The sequence below is a fragment of the Oreochromis niloticus genome, linkage group LG8 (genome assembly GCF_001858045.2).
Source record: "Oreochromis niloticus isolate F11D_XX linkage group LG8, O_niloticus_UMD_NMBU, whole genome shotgun sequence".
In the NCBI taxonomy this organism is placed as follows: Eukaryota; Metazoa; Chordata; class Actinopteri; order Cichliformes; family Cichlidae; genus Oreochromis; species Oreochromis niloticus.
Window position 1 is genome coordinate 25045755 of NC_031973.2, and position 17402 is coordinate 25063156.

The 17402-nt window shown below is 38.4% G+C and overlaps 1 protein-coding gene and 1 long non-coding RNA gene across 2 annotated transcripts; both read left to right on the forward strand.

The window, feature by feature from the left end:
* The first annotated feature begins 4 nt into the window (after positions 1-4).
* LOC102081619 (uncharacterized) lies at positions 5-5156 on the forward strand. Its single transcript, XR_265725.3, has 4 exons — positions 5-141; positions 2217-2309; positions 2426-2713; positions 3399-5156. It is a non-coding gene; the product is annotated as an uncharacterized LOC102081619 (long non-coding RNA).
* An 8751-nt stretch (positions 5157-13907) lies between these two features.
* LOC100692312 (uncharacterized) lies at positions 13908-16573 on the forward strand. Its single transcript, XM_025909718.1, has 4 exons — positions 13908-14087; positions 15340-15705; positions 15811-15935; positions 16028-16573. Exons 1-4 carry the CDS (start codon positions 13925-13927, stop codon positions 16172-16174), a joined length of 801 nt encoding a protein of 266 aa, XP_025765503.1. The 5' UTR covers positions 13908-13924; the 3' UTR covers positions 16175-16573.
* Positions 16574-17402: the final 829 nt, after the last annotated feature.

A 17402-nucleotide genomic window follows, 5' to 3' on the forward strand; every position in this document is an offset into this window, starting at 1 on the left:
ACTTTCTGTCTGCTTCTTACTTTCTCTTCTTTGGGTAACTCCCACTGGTGTCCTGTGGCAGCTGTGAACTGGATTAATGCTGTCTCTCCTGTTTTTTGAGTCATTCTCAGATACCCTGCAAGGCGATAAGTTCCCTGCTAAGTAAGTATTACTTCTCAACGATTTACTTTAACTGTCTGCAAGAGATGTTATAAATTGCTTCTTTTCCCTAGAATACGTAATGAATGACACGCTTGGTTTTATTAGTGTGATAGAGAGCTGCTGATGCAAACAGATTTGCTTTGATAATTTTAAACAAATATTGGGAGAAATATTTTATATTTAAGAAAAGTGTCTTTAGGTGAGTTTGTGGAAACAAAATGTTCCATATCAAAAGAAAAGTACCACTCTTACCTCTCTAATTAAATTTTTTTATTAATTTAGTCAAATATGCATTGCTTTGATCTGTGTAAGTCACATCCATGACATTTTATTATTTATTGTTTGTTTACTATTTCTTTTGCTATTGTTTGCTTTTATTACTTTTAAAAAATTATGCCTTTAAATTGTAAATGATGTGGATGCATGTGCAGGAAGCTGGCTGTTTACTATGATGACAGATGTGCAAACTTAGGTCAAAGTTGCAAAACGTATCATATTCCAACCATCTTAATGTGGATAGAATAAATGTTAGTTGAGGAGCTGTAACTGTCCGATGAATCCAAAGGTTTAAAGTACAATATTATTCCCTGAAATGGGAACAGAAGTCTGCTTTATTGGGAAATTAAAGAGAAAAAATTATTAAGGATTACTTTGTGCTGCGGAGTATTGTTGATCAGCAGAATCCTGATGAATGTACTGTGACACACAGTGATGTTAGTACAGCCAAAGTATAACAAAAGATCAGGCATCAAATCTTACAGACATGGAGTATCTATCAAGGAATATCTTCATACCTACTTTGGTTCCAGGTTTCTTTCATGGATCAGTTATTCCACTTTCCCTTGTTTTGCAGGCTATCAGCATTCTTAAAATTCTTTAAGGAAGCTGTCGAAACTTGTTACAATTTTTTGTAATTCCTCAGAAAACAATCATGCTTAGTAAAAGTGAAGTGTATTGTGTGTGAACGTTCCTTTTGAGATGCTCACCGATTGCACTGCTTTAAACAAACTAACTTGACAAACACTGAAGGTTGAAAACATGCATTGAAGGAAGTTGTTTGGTTTTAGTCTGAAATATGATACTACAGGAAATACTGGCATTCAGACTTCTGCATCTACAGTCGGGGTGGACAGTTACTTTTCCTAATGATACATGTCACAGCCTGGGCCTCTGACCCAGGGCTCTGAGTTTATTTTTTGTATTAGCTTTGTTAGCTTTGTGATCATTTGTTATTCCTATTTAGTTTAGGTTAAGGCAGCAATTTATTTATTGTTTCCTTGGTTTCCATGTTTTGATTCTTGTCTAGTTTATTGTGTGTTTTACGTCTGTAAGCTTAGTGTTGTCATGTCTAGTTTCCTGTTTTATTTTGAAATAGATGGTGTGTGTGTTCTGTGTTCATGTGGTTAGTTTTACTCTCCCCTGTGTTGTCATTATGTTTAATTCTAGTCAGCTGTGTCCTCATCTGTCTCCACTTCTCCTGATCTCCTCATGTGAATATTTAAGTCCTCAGTCTTCCTGTGTTCAGCATCACGTCATCTGTGTAACCTTCCCAGTTATGGCTAGTCATAGTTGTCACAGTCATAGAATTAGTCTTCAAAGTGTCATAGCTTTATCACAGTTTCATAGTCTGGTATAGTGTTCAGTATCATAGGTTTTTATAGTCTGTTCTCCAGTTTAGTTGTCTTGCCCGCTCTTGCCTTGTTTTTGTTTTGCCCTCTGTCATCAGCCATAATAAAAGCTCGCTTTTTGTTAAAGTCACGTTACGTCTCCTCGCCTCTGTAACAGTTATTTTAGTAACATCCTTTTTTTTTTTAAATCTCATCTCTAAATTGTGAAATAATGTACTGTATGTGCTCCTTGTCATTTTCCTTAATGAACTGTGACAAAAAGTCACAATGTTATTTCAACTTTTGTTAGAGCATTTTTAAATTTTGCTTTCACTCATTGTTTGCATAAATGACTTCTATGGTTGTTTTCTCTGATTTTACGATGATTTTAAATTATAGAATAAAAAAGTAAATTAAAACTACAAAACCCTGTTTCTAAAAGAGAGAAACGTTTCTACTTCCTTCCAGTTTTTAAAGACATTGAGGCTTCCAGGATGTTCTACCTGTGGATATGCTTGAGTCTGTTCTTTGTTCTGCAAAGCACTGTATCATCAGATCAAGGTAATTATACAATGTATCAAAAAAATATTTGATATATTGTATTGCTATTAACAGTAGCCAATGTAAATACATTAAGAAGAAGAAATATATCATTTGGTGCTTTTTTCCTCTTTCAGGTGTGTCAGTGAATTGCAACAAGACTGCAGAAGTTGGAAAAAGTAAAATGTACCTAAAATGTCCCATACATTGGAAAGATGGCTCAAACTGTAGAGTTCAAAATTATACCTGGAAGAACACAAATGGGCCCATACAATGTAACTGGACAAACTACAGCTGTGAATGGGATCCTCAGAAGTATGTGGCTCTCACCATTCAACGTGTCACGAAAGAGGAAAACGTTACAGTTGAAATCAGGTCAGACTGTGGTATGGCTAAATCAGGAGTACAACTACTCCGTATTGCAGGTTAGTAGGTTTCAGTAATATCATCAGAAATATACAGTACTGTGCAAAAGCTTTAGGCAGGTGAGGAAAAAAATGCTGTAAACAAAGAATGCTTTCAAAAATGGAAAAGTTAATAACACAAGTCAATCAACAAAATGCAGTGAATGAACAAAAAAGAAGTCTAAATCAAATCAGTATTTGTTGTGAGCACCCTTTGCCTTCAAAACACCATCAATTCTCCTTGGTACACTTACACACGGTTTTTGAAGGAACTCGGCTGGTAGGTTCTTCCAAACATCTTGATGAGATGAGCCTTTGTCCCTCACGTGGGAAACTAACCACAGATCTTCTGTGGACAGGCTTCCTCACATCCTTCTGTCTCTTCATGTAATGCCAGACACACACAATGATGTTAAAATCAGAGCTCTGTGGGGGCCACAGAGCTCTGCGCAGTACTTCTTGTTCTTTTTTAAGCTGAAGATAGTTCTTATTGACTTTGGCTGTATGTTTGGGGTCGTTGTCCTGCTGCACAATACATTTGGGGCCAATAATGATTTATATTTCTGAAAGCATTCTTTGTTTACGACTGCCTAAGACTTTGCACAGTACTGTACAAATACAAGAAATATGTCTAGGAATCAATATTTTGTATTTTAATTGTATTTCATGCTCATGTTAACTGTACTTTAATAAATGTACTTTACAGGAAATGGAGGAGGAATGCAGGAGTCACATGTGATGGCCATCATACTCTGTGTTTTTCCCACAGCTGTATACATTTTCACTCTATAGAAGTCAGACACAATTTCAGTGACAGATTCTGCACTGTGAATTAAAGGCTGATTGTTGTGTTATATGTGCACATATAGTTGTTGTTTATGAATGTTACTGATCACCACAGCTGGTTATCCACCTACTTCCCAAAAGCATTACAGTCTTTCCTACTCGATAGGTTTATACAAACTGAGCCAACAACAACGAGCACAGCTGCAGCTGAATATTGTGTTCTGTGCTCCTGAGAGGAGCTTTGTTACAAAAATACTGTTTACTTTCATTCAGTGATGTGTGAACTGTTACGTTCTAAGTCTAGGCGTGCCTTGAACGCAACAAGACGTTGGCCCCACTCACGCACCACCCAAGAAAGAACACAAACAGTAGTACCTTTTAAAGTGCTAAGCAGCCATTTATTTGCTTCAGCAGTGAGCAATGCCAAAAATAACACACAAAACTCCCTAAAAGTCCCTATGCTTTCATACACAAAAGAAAAACCAAAAGACAATTCAGTTACCTACCCTTCTAAATGAAAAACAGGAGAAAACTTAATCAAGAAAAACGGCTTCTCACGCCTACTAGCCCGCTGCAGTGAACAATAAACAAATTCACACAGTGAAAAAAAACAAAAAAAAAACAACTGCTACTTAACAAATCTATTTACAAGATCAAGATTGTAACGCCAGACACACATCAGGTTATACTTGCAAATCAACTGGCAAAAACACAGGCTCTTTGTTGGATGGTGGAGGCTAGGAGAGAGAGAGAGTCAGGTGGCTGTCATCTGGTGGTTAAATACTGGAGGTGATCAACCAATTATCCAATCCCAGGACAGGAACAGACTCCACCCAACAACTCAGCAGGCACGCCCCAGGTGTCCACTCCCTAAGAAAGAAAAAGAAAAAACCCACAGCCATCCTCTGGTGGGAGGAGTCAGACATAAAACAAACACTGATAACATTGGATCGTAACAGAACACTGCCTCTGTACAGGATTTATACTGTCAAAATGTACACCCCAACTAACTCCTGTTTTGTGTGAAGCCTACAATGTCTCCAGTTAATATAGGGATAGTGTGACCACAAAAAATTCAATTGTGTAATCAGTTGAATGTATTTATTTATTGTATAATCAATTTGTTTGTTTGTTTTTGGGGGGGTATTTTAAATTTGATTACATGTGGCATAAAACCTGAAAATCTCTCTATTGCCCCCCCCCCCCCACACACACACACACACACATACACACACACACACACACATTACAATCTAGCATCTACATTACCCAAACTGCAACTTGACTAGTGTACAAAGAGATCTAATTGTGTTACTGTAATGTGGCCAGCTGGAAACAGACTCTGATGATCTCACTGGGGTTATCACAGCTATGCTTTGAAAACCTGTGCTGCAATCTTGCTGGTTGTTTTACAAAGATCATAGCCACTCATTAAGCAAGAGGGAGTTATGAGATGTCAGGTAAATAGTCAGTTTTCAGTCTGCTTGGACAAGTACATATTGTTGTACAATATACGACAACAGATAATTCTTCCATTTAGCCACAGCTAAAAAAAACACAGCTCCGTTTGAAGCTGAAGCTCACGACACGTGTCAAAATAAAACCAAGACATATTGAGAGACACAGAGTCAGCGAGGAAGAGAAGATGTTCTGTGATTCCTAAGTAAAAAATAAAACACAGAATAACGTTATTGTATGTTTCTATTTTACTAGTTAACACACACACGTAAAGGAAGCACTGAAAACATGTGGTTATCCTAACTGGGCGTTCATAAAGTCAGCAAAGAGCCACAGAAAAGAAGATCAGACACCAGCGAGGGAGGATAAGAAAGACAGACGCAACAACGTTGTCATCCCCTATGTAGCCGGTGTATCAGAGAAACTCAGGAGAGTTTTCTCCAAGCACGACATCCCAGTGTACTTCAGACCCAGCAACACACTCAGACAGAAACTGGTTCACCCGAAAGACAAAACTCCAAAACACAGACTGAACAACGTGGTGTATGCTGTACAGTGCAGCGAGGAATGCCCAGACCTCTACATCGGAGAGACCAAACAGCCACTTCACAAGCACATGGCACAACATAGAAGAGCCACCTCCACAGGACAAGACTCAGCAGTCCATCTGCATCTTAAGGATAAAGGTCACTCTTTCGAGGATGCCAATGTTCACATATTGGACAGAGAGGACAGATGGTTTGAAAGAGGAGTGAAAGAAGCCATCTATGTCCACTGTGAGCGACCATCTTTGAACAGAGGCGGTGGTTTACGACACCAACTGTCTGCCATCTATAATCCAGTTTTGAGTTCCCTCCCCAGACGACTTAACGCCCACTCACATCCTGGGCCATCTGACCTCAGGAATTCACATGACAAGGTGGGGCCAGGTTTCACAATGAGCTCACCCGAAACCCTGGCTGATTAGGTCCCACACCCGCTTTCACACCTTGGCTCATGTGATTAGAGGATCACCAGGGGGTCCTTTGTCCCTCCTTGGAGGGGATACTCCCACTGGGTTTAAATCTGGGACTCTCGGCCATTTGACCTTAGAACTGAAGAAGCTTCTCGGATGAGAGGTGAAACGTCTTCAAGCAACTTAAAGAAGTCCAGACGCTTTTCTTTGCAAACTCCTTTGACTACGATGACCTGGATGACTGAGAACCTTCACAGACATCTAGCCCTGGATCAAAAACATACATAAAAATACACTATACATAAGAGTTAGAATATAATATATATAAATGCACAAGTCCACAGATTAATTACATAATAATCACGTTGAGGCAGTTACCTAACAGCAGAAGCATAGTCCCACCTGTTATAAGACTGTGTGATATGTTGTTATATATAATGTCATTTTTATTTCATTTGTTTAAAAACGTCAGGAAGTCACAAGCAAAGTCAGACTGATGTCACAGAATGTCACATGATATTAAATATAGGCTGGCAAGTCAGCATCTCTCGAGTCGGCAATCATAATAAAGCAGTTCATTTTAATTTGTGGATTAAAGCTGCTGTTTATATTTTTGGCCACCAGATGTCACCAAAGAAGCATGTGTTAAAAAGCTTCAGTAGTGAACCCTATTTCAATACAAGAGCCAGTGCTTCAGAAAGCTTCATTTGGCCATTACCAACTCTTCACAATAAGAAACAAAACGCCACAAGAGTTCATACCAGGCTTCACTGTTACAGCAAAGAATAACCCTTCCTTATAAAGCAGTCCAGCGAAGCAGGTGTGTGATTCGCACACGGTGTGTGGAGTCCAGTTTCTAGTTGCTAGTTAAGTGACGAGGATGGAGAGAGAGAGGACAAGAGGTTGTGGAAGAAAAGAAAGAACGAGTGAGCACATAGAGAAGTTAGGTGGGAAAAAAACATTGTTTAATAAAATGAGGATTTGTACAGTATGAATTCAGAAACTTAAAAATAATAAAAAGCAACTCTAATACCAGCTTACTTCATGTACAGGTATATTGAATGGCAGCCTGAGTTTCTAGTGTCTGTACTGATTAATGCTACTTTAATTGCTTAATGATTTGTATGTGATTCTGTGTGATTACGAGACTGAAATAATGTTGTGCGTGTATCTCATCTGATCTGCTTTGCCACAAATAGTTCTTTACCTTGAGACTTTGCCTTGGGTATCATAACTAAAGGCTCCACCCTAAAACGGGTGGATGAAATTGAAATCTCTGGTTATTCAGTCTGAATTATTCTTAGACACTACAATAGGTCATCCAACTGATTAGGCAGTTTTTCAAGATAGCATTATAATGTTTATCCTGTTGAATTGAGGTTTGATGATGAGGCTGATTACATTTGCAAACAGCATATTCCATTAATATTAATTACAAGGCACTGCATGCATAAAAGTTTCAACTTATTTGTCATGTAAAGCTCTAAAAAGTATGAACTTCTCATTTCAGTGTAGACCCTGATGATGCTGAAGTTGATGTAGCCACCATGATGTCGCCCATTTGTTTTAGGTTTTGCGTTTTTAGCTTCAGTGCTACCTCCTTGGCCCGCATAAATATTTAGAGGCGAGGCTAGAATGTATGTCATGAGCTAACATTAGCAAGTACCTCAAGGAAATACAGTTTCCTCTTTCATTTCTGGGATCTGCTGCTTGGTTAGCACGAGCATGCGCAAAAAGGTTTTTAGCATCTGGCTTCTACTACAACTCAACAACTTTAGTGCAGCTGGTTTTTACTTGTTTGTGTTTTTGTGCGCGATTTCCTGTCATTAAACTGGCTAACGAATAACATTATTAGCCAGGGTCTACACAAAATGTAGTATTATTACACAAAAAAGTATTATTTCAGTTCCTTCAAACGGTGTTCAGCACAGATTGAGATCGTTGACTGTTGATGTGATTGGCACTCTATCAGTAAAAGTGAACTGAATTGAAACAGTTTGGCTCAGCATCAGCGCTGGAGTCATGAGTAAACGTTTTTATTTTCTCTGTGAGATTTCTTATGCAACACCTGCCAAACTCACAAAGGCTTGGCACCTATTTCACTTATTTAAAAAAGAGGAATGTAAACCCTGCTTCTGTGAGTTCTGTGAGGTTTTAAATGACAAGCCAGCACCAAGGCTTCCTGGAGTTTATTATCACCTTTACCCAGAAAACTGGCTTAGAATCAAAAGCCTTTTCAGTTGCGTGGTTCCGCAAACATTAGCTTCAGCAGCTGTTTTGTTTGTTTTTTGGGGGGGTTTTCCATCAGTCATGTAGATTTATCATGTAGGGTTGTGCACATGTGTCATCCCTCAAGTGAATAATAAAAGGATACATCTAAACTTTGTATCATCGGTTCAAGTGGTTTCTGTATTACAAATGCAGTGAATGGTGGTGCATTGTTTAGTGCTGGCACTGGCCTTTTTCTGCAGAGTTTGTGAACAGGTCAGAGCTGTTGTTTGTTACGTTTCTTTGTTCTCCCTGTGCCTGCGTGGCATTTCCTCCTAGCACTCTGCTATCCTCCAAAGGCATGTTTGGCAGTTTAACTTGTGATTCTAAACTGGTTATGGGCATATTTGTGGGGGTGTATAGTGGTCTGTATCACTCTGTCAGCTTCACACTGTTTTGAGAGGATAAACGGTTAAAAACGTGGACGAATACACTACCAGTCAAACGTTTGGACACACCTTCTCATTTAATGGTTCTTCTTTATTTTTACTACTTTCCACATTGTAGATCTAAATATGTCCTATATTTTAGATCCCTGAAAGCAGCCACCTTTTGCTTTGTTCAGCGCTGCAAACTCTTGGCCTTCTCTCAATGAGATTCATGATGTAGTCACCTGAATTGCTTTTCACTTCACAGGTGTGCCTTGTCGGGGTTCATTGTATGATTGTGACCATCAGATGTGTTGTGAAGAAGTCAGGTTGGTACACAGCTGTGAGCCCTATTTGACAACTTAGACAATAATTAGAATTCAGATTATGGCAAGAACCAATCAGCTAAGTAAAGAACAACAGTCCAATAGTGCTTGCTCACAGGGGGTCATACTGAGAAAACCCTGTTTCTCAGTATGTATTATTGTAGGGTCTACCTTACAACATAAAATGCCTTGAGGCGACTGTTGTTGTGATTTGGCGCTGTATAAATAAAATGAAATTGAAATGAGTTTGATAATTAGTTTAAGAACTGAAGCTCCATGAGTCCGGAAAATTGCTAAAACTTTGAATGTGTCCCCAAGTGCAGTGGCAAAACACAAGGAATGAACATTAGATCGGTGAAAATCTGTGCTTTTGTCTGATGAGTCCAAATTTAAGATCTTTGGTTCCACTCGCCGTGTCTTTGTCCGACACAAAAAGAGATAAACAGATCGTCTCTACATGCATGGTTCCCACTGTGAAGCATGGGGTCTTGAGACTATCTCAGCTGTCTTAGGGCAGGAGGCCTCCCTCCCTCGCAGGGCTAACACAAAGACAATCTACACCTATGGGGAATTTAAAATCTCCAGTTAACCCAACTCTACATCTTTGGACTGTGAGAGGAAGCCAGAGTACACATAATTCCATATATGTTCATTCATAGTTTTAATGGCTTCACTGAGAATCTACAATATAAACAGTCATGAAAGTAAAGTAAAACCATTAAAGTGTGTTCAAACTTTTGTATATATGAAGGAATGAAAAAAACTCAAAGCAAATGCTAATTACAACTAAGTCTGTATGAGTTCCAAGGAAATAGCCTGATCCACACTCTTTTACCTTGAAATTAACTAATAAATTAAAATGAGTAGCATTATCAATAAAAACTACTACAAAAACTGTTTTTTAAATTCAGTCAGGTTTTTTTAATCTACCAACCACGCTAACAGCTGTTATTCAGTAAAAACTAAAATGGTGACTTTCATCATTTACCAAGCTAGTGTTATTCACTGACAAAGTAAAAAAAGCATTTACATCCCATTCATTTGTTCTGTCATAACTGAAAAGTGTCACCTCAGACTCTGTTTTAAGGAATGCATTTGCCTCTACTTTCCATTCTTCTTTGCCAAACAGTCCTTTAATCTTTCCAGGCAGTTACACGTCGCCTGCAAGAAACTCCCCCAGGTGTCGTGTGTCACCTCGACCGGATAATCTAATCTGCCCTGTTTTTTTACGACTCATTCCCAAATGTTCTCCAAAGAGAGACGTTCTCTACCAAGTAAGTATTAATCCTTCTTTTATATATTTTAACTAAATTATTTTCATGTTTGCTTTGTTTGGCTATTCCTCCTTTGAAAAGTCATGAATCATTCATATGGTTTTATATGCATTGCAAATCTAATAATGCAAATTGATAAATTGTATTTAAGAAAAGTAAGTTTAAAAAAAGCAAAATGTAAAAATTCTCATTATTTAAAGAGGCTAACTTTGGGTATCTATTTCAAATATGTATTACTCTGTTATTCTATATAACTGACTAAAACAATGAATTTATTTCCATTTAAAGAAAATTAATTCCATTTTGTTATTTAGTATTTCTTACAATAACCACTAAACTTTTTGCCCTGTTTTTACACAAGATTTGATAAGATGTAATTTACAGGCATTATCTTGTACGTATGTATGATTTCAATAAATATTAGGCAATAACACAGGTATTATGATATTATTGTGTCTCAGTGAACACCAAAAACTACTTTGGGGTACTTTCCACTTTAATCCAAGTGACAGGATTAAAGTGGAATTAACTGAACTTTTAGATCAGTTAATTATGAATCCTCTGAGGACTGTTAGACAAAAGCATATTAATGGACAAAGATAAATGAGAATTCTGCTATACAAAGCCTATACATTTTTACATTAAAAGGGACCAGTGGCATTATTTTAAACAGTCATTAACTCCATTTTGTTTATTTACACACCTGCAAAGTTATTTCAGTATTTTATATTTTGACTCTACTAAGGTTTGAATCTGGTTTCAGGATTGGTGCATGACTTGATAGCACATGACCTACAGTAGCCTCTGTTTGCACCAAACAGGGAGCTGTTGTGGAGCTGTTCAGACTTGTCACTCTCGCAATTGTTTGGATTCCACAAATAACACTAGCAGTTAGTGAGCACGAGTGCACGGTGTGGCATGTGATAAAGAATGCAGTTTTTCAATCCATTAGGACCATGTAAAAACTTCATTCTGCTGCTGTGTGGTGGACTACATTTGTTATTTAAAAGAGAAGAAGAAGAAGAAGAAAGATCACATTGAGTCAGGTGGAGACATTATTAATGAGGCCTATTAGAGTTCAGCCAAACTATATCCATAGCTGGTTTTGAATGGTAAATGAACTGGTTCTTAAATAGTGTTTTCCTATTCTACCTGAGCACTTAAAGCGCTTTATACAACATATTTCATTCACCCGTTCACACAAGCACCTTCTTTTTTCGATGTTTAAGTGCTTTCTATCTAACATTCACACTCCGATGGATGCATTGTAGAACTTGGGGTTAGTATCTTCCCATTAGTTAATGACCAGCTCCTGAGCTATAACCACCCAGTTTTGAAGTTCTTCAAATTCAGATCATTATTTTCATCGATGTGAATTTGCGAGTGCAGAGGATGGCATGGCCTGCTTGCAGACTTGACCTTGAACACTTGTGGGATGAGCTTGGGCGTGCTGTTCATGCCAAAGTGACCAACGAAACCACACTGGCTGACTTGCAACAAATGCTTGTTGAAGAATGGGATACCATCCCACAGCAGTTTGTGGCCAAGGTGGTGACCATCACGAGGAGTAGGGGCAAGGCTGCCATGGCTGTGTTTGGTTCTATTATATGCTACCAAGACCCCTGTTTGTTAAGCAAATCAGTTGTTAAATTGCCCGTATGACTTGTTTCATCAGACATAAAACGAACAAGAGTCAGTACCAGCTGCTTATCATTGGTTGAGAAGATCTGGCAAATGTTTCATGGGCCCAACCCACATGCTCAACTCTGCTGCTCAACCCAAAAATGCATTTGACGTACAAATGTGGCACCATTTATAAACCGTATAAGATTTATTGCCATGAAGCATTGTTACAATATAGATGTAATCAAGCAAACAAATTTTTTCTTTCTTTTTTTTACCTGGATAATTTCTTGGAGAGACAGTCTCAGATTTTGAGATGACTTTTTCATTAAAAACAACTATACAGGCAAAAACCAGGCAAACTCAATTCCTTGATTTTTCTAACACAGTATAAGTTTAGGTGATCCTAATACATTTTTTTTTTCTTTCCAGTAGTTTCAAGTGAAGTGAAGCTTTCAGAATGTCCTGTGTGTGGATATGGTTGAGCCTGTTCTGTGCTCTACAAACCAGTGTCTCATCAGACGAAAGTATGTATCAAAAAGTAAATATCTTACTAAAAGCATGCCCACTATAAATACATAAGGAAGAATAAATGTAATAATATAATAAATAATATTTTAATATTTTTCTCTTTCAGTGGTGTCACTTAATTGCAGTAACCCTCACAATGTTACAGTTGGAGAAAAACTGACTCTAAATTGTTACATAAATTCAAAAGGGGGCTCAGACTGTAGAGCTCTAAATTATTCCTGGATGAACCAAAATCATACCAAACTCTGTGGCTTGCCAGAATACAGCTGTAAATGGGATCCCCCGAACAGCTTGTCACTGACCATCTTAAGTGTCCAAAGAGAGGAAAATGTCACAGCTGAAGTCGTGTTAGCGTGTGGTATGGATCAATTTTCTATCAGCGTCCACTTACAGAGTGAGTATCTATCAGCATCTTAAAATTTATGTGTATGAATGAGTGTACGTTTTGTTCAGACACACATAAATTGTATTCAATGCATCTGTTAGAATAACTGTATTGTACTTTGTCAGGTGGACCAGCTCCAACACTAGGTTACATCATTAGGCCCGAGGAGTCAAAACACGTGACAACCATTGTACTTTGTGTTTTTGCCTCTGCTGTTGCTGTATTAATTTTGTATTTCCTGTATAGAACTTACAGACGCAGAGTAAGTGACAGGACAGGGACATACACTGCACCAGTCAGTAAAGACTTAACAGCTGTCTGACAAATTCAGATTTTGATTTTTGTCAGTATGTAGCAGAACATAAATGCATATATTTGCTGTTTGTGAAAAATTCGGCTCATCAGTTACCGCAGCTGGCTCTGCACATAGAGAATAATTTTTAGAATTCTTTGATGCAGCCTAATATGCATACAATAGTAGGATGTGAATAATAGAGCATTCCACGTGACTTTAGTTTGCTGAGTAGAAGGGAAAGACTATGGGTCAAACTTGGGAATGTGAATTTCCTGCCTGATGAATAAAAATTTAAGAAAAAATAGGACTGTACCTGTATGTGTTGTAAAACTGAGTCTAATTAATGTCCACAGAGTTGACTACTCATCCATGTTCTCATAATGTAAAGTGATGAGAAGTTGGATTACCTACTTACTCTGTAAATCCATTGATGTTTGTCCACCTTGACTTCTTCACATAATTCTGATCACAGCTCACAGTAAAAGTCATCCAGCAGTTGCTTTAGACTGTGATGGGCGGATGGACATTACATATCAAAAGGGGATGTCATGGTGGAAGCATAATTATTAATCAGTACAGTCTACATTTATACACTGAATGCAGCATTGTAAACATGTTATTATGGAAACAATGTGATTCCTCTGAGACAACTCTTCCTCTGTTTCATCTTTTTTTTTACCATTTCTTTCTGTGTATATGTGTCATTTGAAAGTGAAAATCATAATGGAAATAGGAATCATAAGAGAATGTACTGTGAAACTGAGAACTGTGAAAAGTGATTAATATCCTGTATGTGCTGCTTGTACAGATTGACTGTAAATCAAACAGTTTTCATACAATGGAACATCTTTTCAAATAAAGATATGTCAGTAACAAACTCTTCCACATCTTTGATGTAGCACATATGCACACACCCACGTGCAGCTGATAAAATAACAAGAGTCAGTGTCTCATTTCCTCTTTATGCCACATTTCTCTTTGTCACACTCGTTCATGTTAAAGTCAGTCTATCTGTCAGTCAGAGAGCATATGCGCGAGCCTGACTGCATGATGAAAGCCCACTGGTGGAGCTGTGTGCTGGGACTGCTCTGCATGCCTGCGGAGGTAATATTAGACATCGGGAAAGGTGAGTGTGTTTTGGAATTTTGAGATCCACAAAAATCATAAATTCATCTGAAAAAAAAAGTTTTTCACAGGCCTCTCTGCAGTCCTGTGAAAAACCAAGTGCATCCGATGATGTAGGAGCTTGCAGAAGCACTTAAGCAGCACTACCTCGCAGTTATGCTTTGTGTGTGTGATTTTATCAGTCTCTTATGTTCTTGTGAAGAAATTTTGAGCCACTCTTCTTTACAGCATTGCTTCAGTTCACTGAGGTTTGCAGTCATTTGGCTGCAACATGATTAAGCTGAAGTCTGGACGTTGACTGAGTTATTGCAACACCTGGATTATTTTGCTTCTCAGTCATTCTGTTGTAGATTTGCTGCTGTGCTTCGGATCATGACGCAATTTCAGCTACGCTTTGCTCTTAGGCAGGTTGCCTCACATTTGACTGTTAACTGCATTAGTACACAAAACAAGATCATTGTGTGCTCATTAACTGCAAAGTGCCCAGGTCCTGTGGCTGCAAAACAAGCCCAAATCATCACCCCTCCTCCACCATGCTTCACTGTTTAGTGTGAGGTGTTCACGCTGATATGCTGTGTTTGGTTTTCTCAGTGCCGTGCATCATGACCGAACATCCCCACATTGCTTTAACTCTGTCCAAAGTTCATCGTTCCAGAAGTCTAAACCTAAGCTCTTAAGTTTTTTGCCTATTTCTCTGAGCCCTGCACGGTCTGACCTCAGTGTGAATTTATTGGGTTTTCTGCTCATGGGAAAAAAACCCTGTTTTTTACATAACTGTAGATGTCATTGAAGATGAGTCTGAGTCATCTTTTCCTGTTTGTTTGCAGCTTCATCCTGTTTTGGGCCTCTTAGCAGTGTCTCAAAAAACCCATCATTGAAAAAGGTCTTTTTAATCACTCTTTACAGTAAATGTAGTGATGCACGAAAAATATGTATGTAGAAGTTACTTATCTACAAAAAGAAGGCCATTGCTCCGTTCAGTACAGTTGTTGGGGCTGCAGAACGGTAACCACAAAACCAAACTACACCCAGTAACTGTATATAAAGTGGCCTAACCTAGATTTAGCTGCAGCAACGTATTCCAGTCATGTCACTGGCAAATGACGAATTGGATCAGATTGTGCCTTTTCTGCTTTATTGCGATGAAAGATTATTTTCCAGTGCCCTGTGGTGGAGCTGAGGTATAAAGTATCAAAACAAAACAAAAAATTCTGCATAAGTGATTTTTTAAACAATCCATCTCTCCTTTGCAGCTTTCCAAAATCCTTCAACCATCTCTTTCATGAGAGTCAATTCATCTGCTGAGATCATGTGCACCACATCCTTGGCGAATCCAATGGGGCTGTACATGCATAGGCGTTTCCACAAGGAACAAGACGTTGTGTACCTGGACTTGAATGAATTTTCAGTCACCAAGGATACCATATCTAACAAATTCAAAGGCCGAATAAACGTAAGTCCAGCCAAGCAGATCACACAGGAACTACGTGGGTTCACTTTCCAGTTGTCTTTGCTGGAGCTCGAGGACACAAACTTGTATTACTGTGAGTGGATTTACACGGACACCAAATTAAACAAACTGCTCATGACCAGCAACGGCACCGTCATTATCGTCAGAGGTGAAGAGAATCATGCATTTCACTATATCCAATCCACTTCCATTAAAAGTGGTGCAACTTTCAATTTAATTGTCTATAACGTGCTTTTTTCTCTCTTTCACACAGAGGGTGGCCCGGAGGAACAATGCACAAACTCCATACTGGATCTGACCTTGATTTGCTCTATCGTCATAGGATTTACTGTCATACTGTTCCTCATCATTGGAGTGCTGATTATTAGGTGCAAACGAGTAAGTGTGAAGTAGATAGGCCTGCTGTCAAAAGTCAAGCAAAGAGGATGTGACTGTGTTCGAGTGAAAACGTTTCCTTTGTCTTCCTCCAGTATAAAAAGAAATTCAGACCTGCCGTGCCTGAATTACCACCAAGATCGGAGAGGCTTCGGCAGACCTGCTCTTGCCACCATCACAGTGCTTACTTAGTCACATCTCTAAGCACGGATGTCAACACAGACTTCAGGGGTCTCTTGTAATGCTCAGAGACGGTGCAGTGCTAATAATTCAACACGCGGTGATGCACAGTTAATTGCACAGACGGCTTCAGATGGCTGAACTCGTAATCTTTAACCTTTTGCTGTACTGCATCTCTCTTCCTTTTACAGAAATTTGTGTTTTATCTGCAGAAAAGTGATTGAGCTACCACATCCTGGTTTATGCTCAGTGTTCAGGTGCAATGTGTGAAGAGTGTGGGTGAAGAAAAACTGCAGACCAAGCACTTTTTCCTTTGATTTAGCATACACTGGCTTTACCTGTTGAGTTTTCAACAGCTGTGTGTTGTTTTGTTCTTTTTTCTATGTGAACGCTCAGAATATTTTGAACCATAGTTTTCTACCTGATTTGATGTGTACAATAAATCAAAGATATTTTTAACACTTTGCCATTCCTTTGAAAAATCTTTTTGCTTTGTTGTTGTTGTTTTTGTTTTTTAAAGGATAAGGGCAGCTCAATGGGGCTGAATTCAAAGTACTAGTAAAAGTACAAAAGTATTAGCATCAAAATATTCTAGAAGTGAAATAGTGAATAGTCAAAAATAGTGAATAATATTAGTCAAATAGTTAAAGTGCTGATATAATGCAGAAGGATTATCTTCACTGTTGAAACTGTTTCTAACTAATTAGCCTAGTAGACGTTCTACTGGGTAACTTAGCTCTATTAACACAACATTACTTATTAGTAAAGAAAAAAAGAGATGCTTTCAGCTGCTCCCTTGTCACATGGATTGCCAGAGCAGGTGCCTCTGCATATTTGATTTGGCAGAGTTTTACACTGGAAGCCACTGACTTTCAGCTGTGACTAGGAAACAGCTATGCCTACAACAAATATGCTGTCATGAGGTAATCCCAGTCCAAACAGTCCACTATGCAGCTGGAAATGTTCAGGGAAACTGCAGGGGTGGCACTGCTGCCACCTAAAATATGATTCGAAAATGTTTCTTGTCTTTAAAGTGAATTTCTTTCTTCTCCCCAATTCGTCTTATGTGAAAAGTGATGCTGCTCAAGAGTTTAAAACATAATTTTGATTAAGATTATTGTTTAATAAAGTTATTTTTTTAAAGCATTTAGACCTTTTACTTAAGAAAAAGTTATAATGCTGTGTGGCAGGCAAGATGAAGGACTCAAAATGCAGGACTCAGAAACAGGGAGTAATTTAGGACGCAGCTTTATTGCTGGGAAAACTTTTAAAAACAATAAACGCTACAAA

Excerpts from the sequence above, each read along its gene's own strand:
- LOC100692312 (XM_025909718.1), top strand. The coding sequence starts at position 13,925 with ATGCCACATTTCTCTTTGTCACACTCGTTCATGTTAAAGTCAGTCTAT. Across the intron at positions 15,706-15,810 it reads CACCGTCATTATCGTCAGAG|AGGGTGGCCCGGAGGAACAA; the intron begins GTGAAGAGAATC and ends TCTTTCACACAG. Across the intron at positions 15,936-16,027 it reads TGATTATTAGGTGCAAACGA|TATAAAAAGAAATTCAGACC; the intron begins GTAAGTGTGAAG and ends GTCTTCCTCCAG.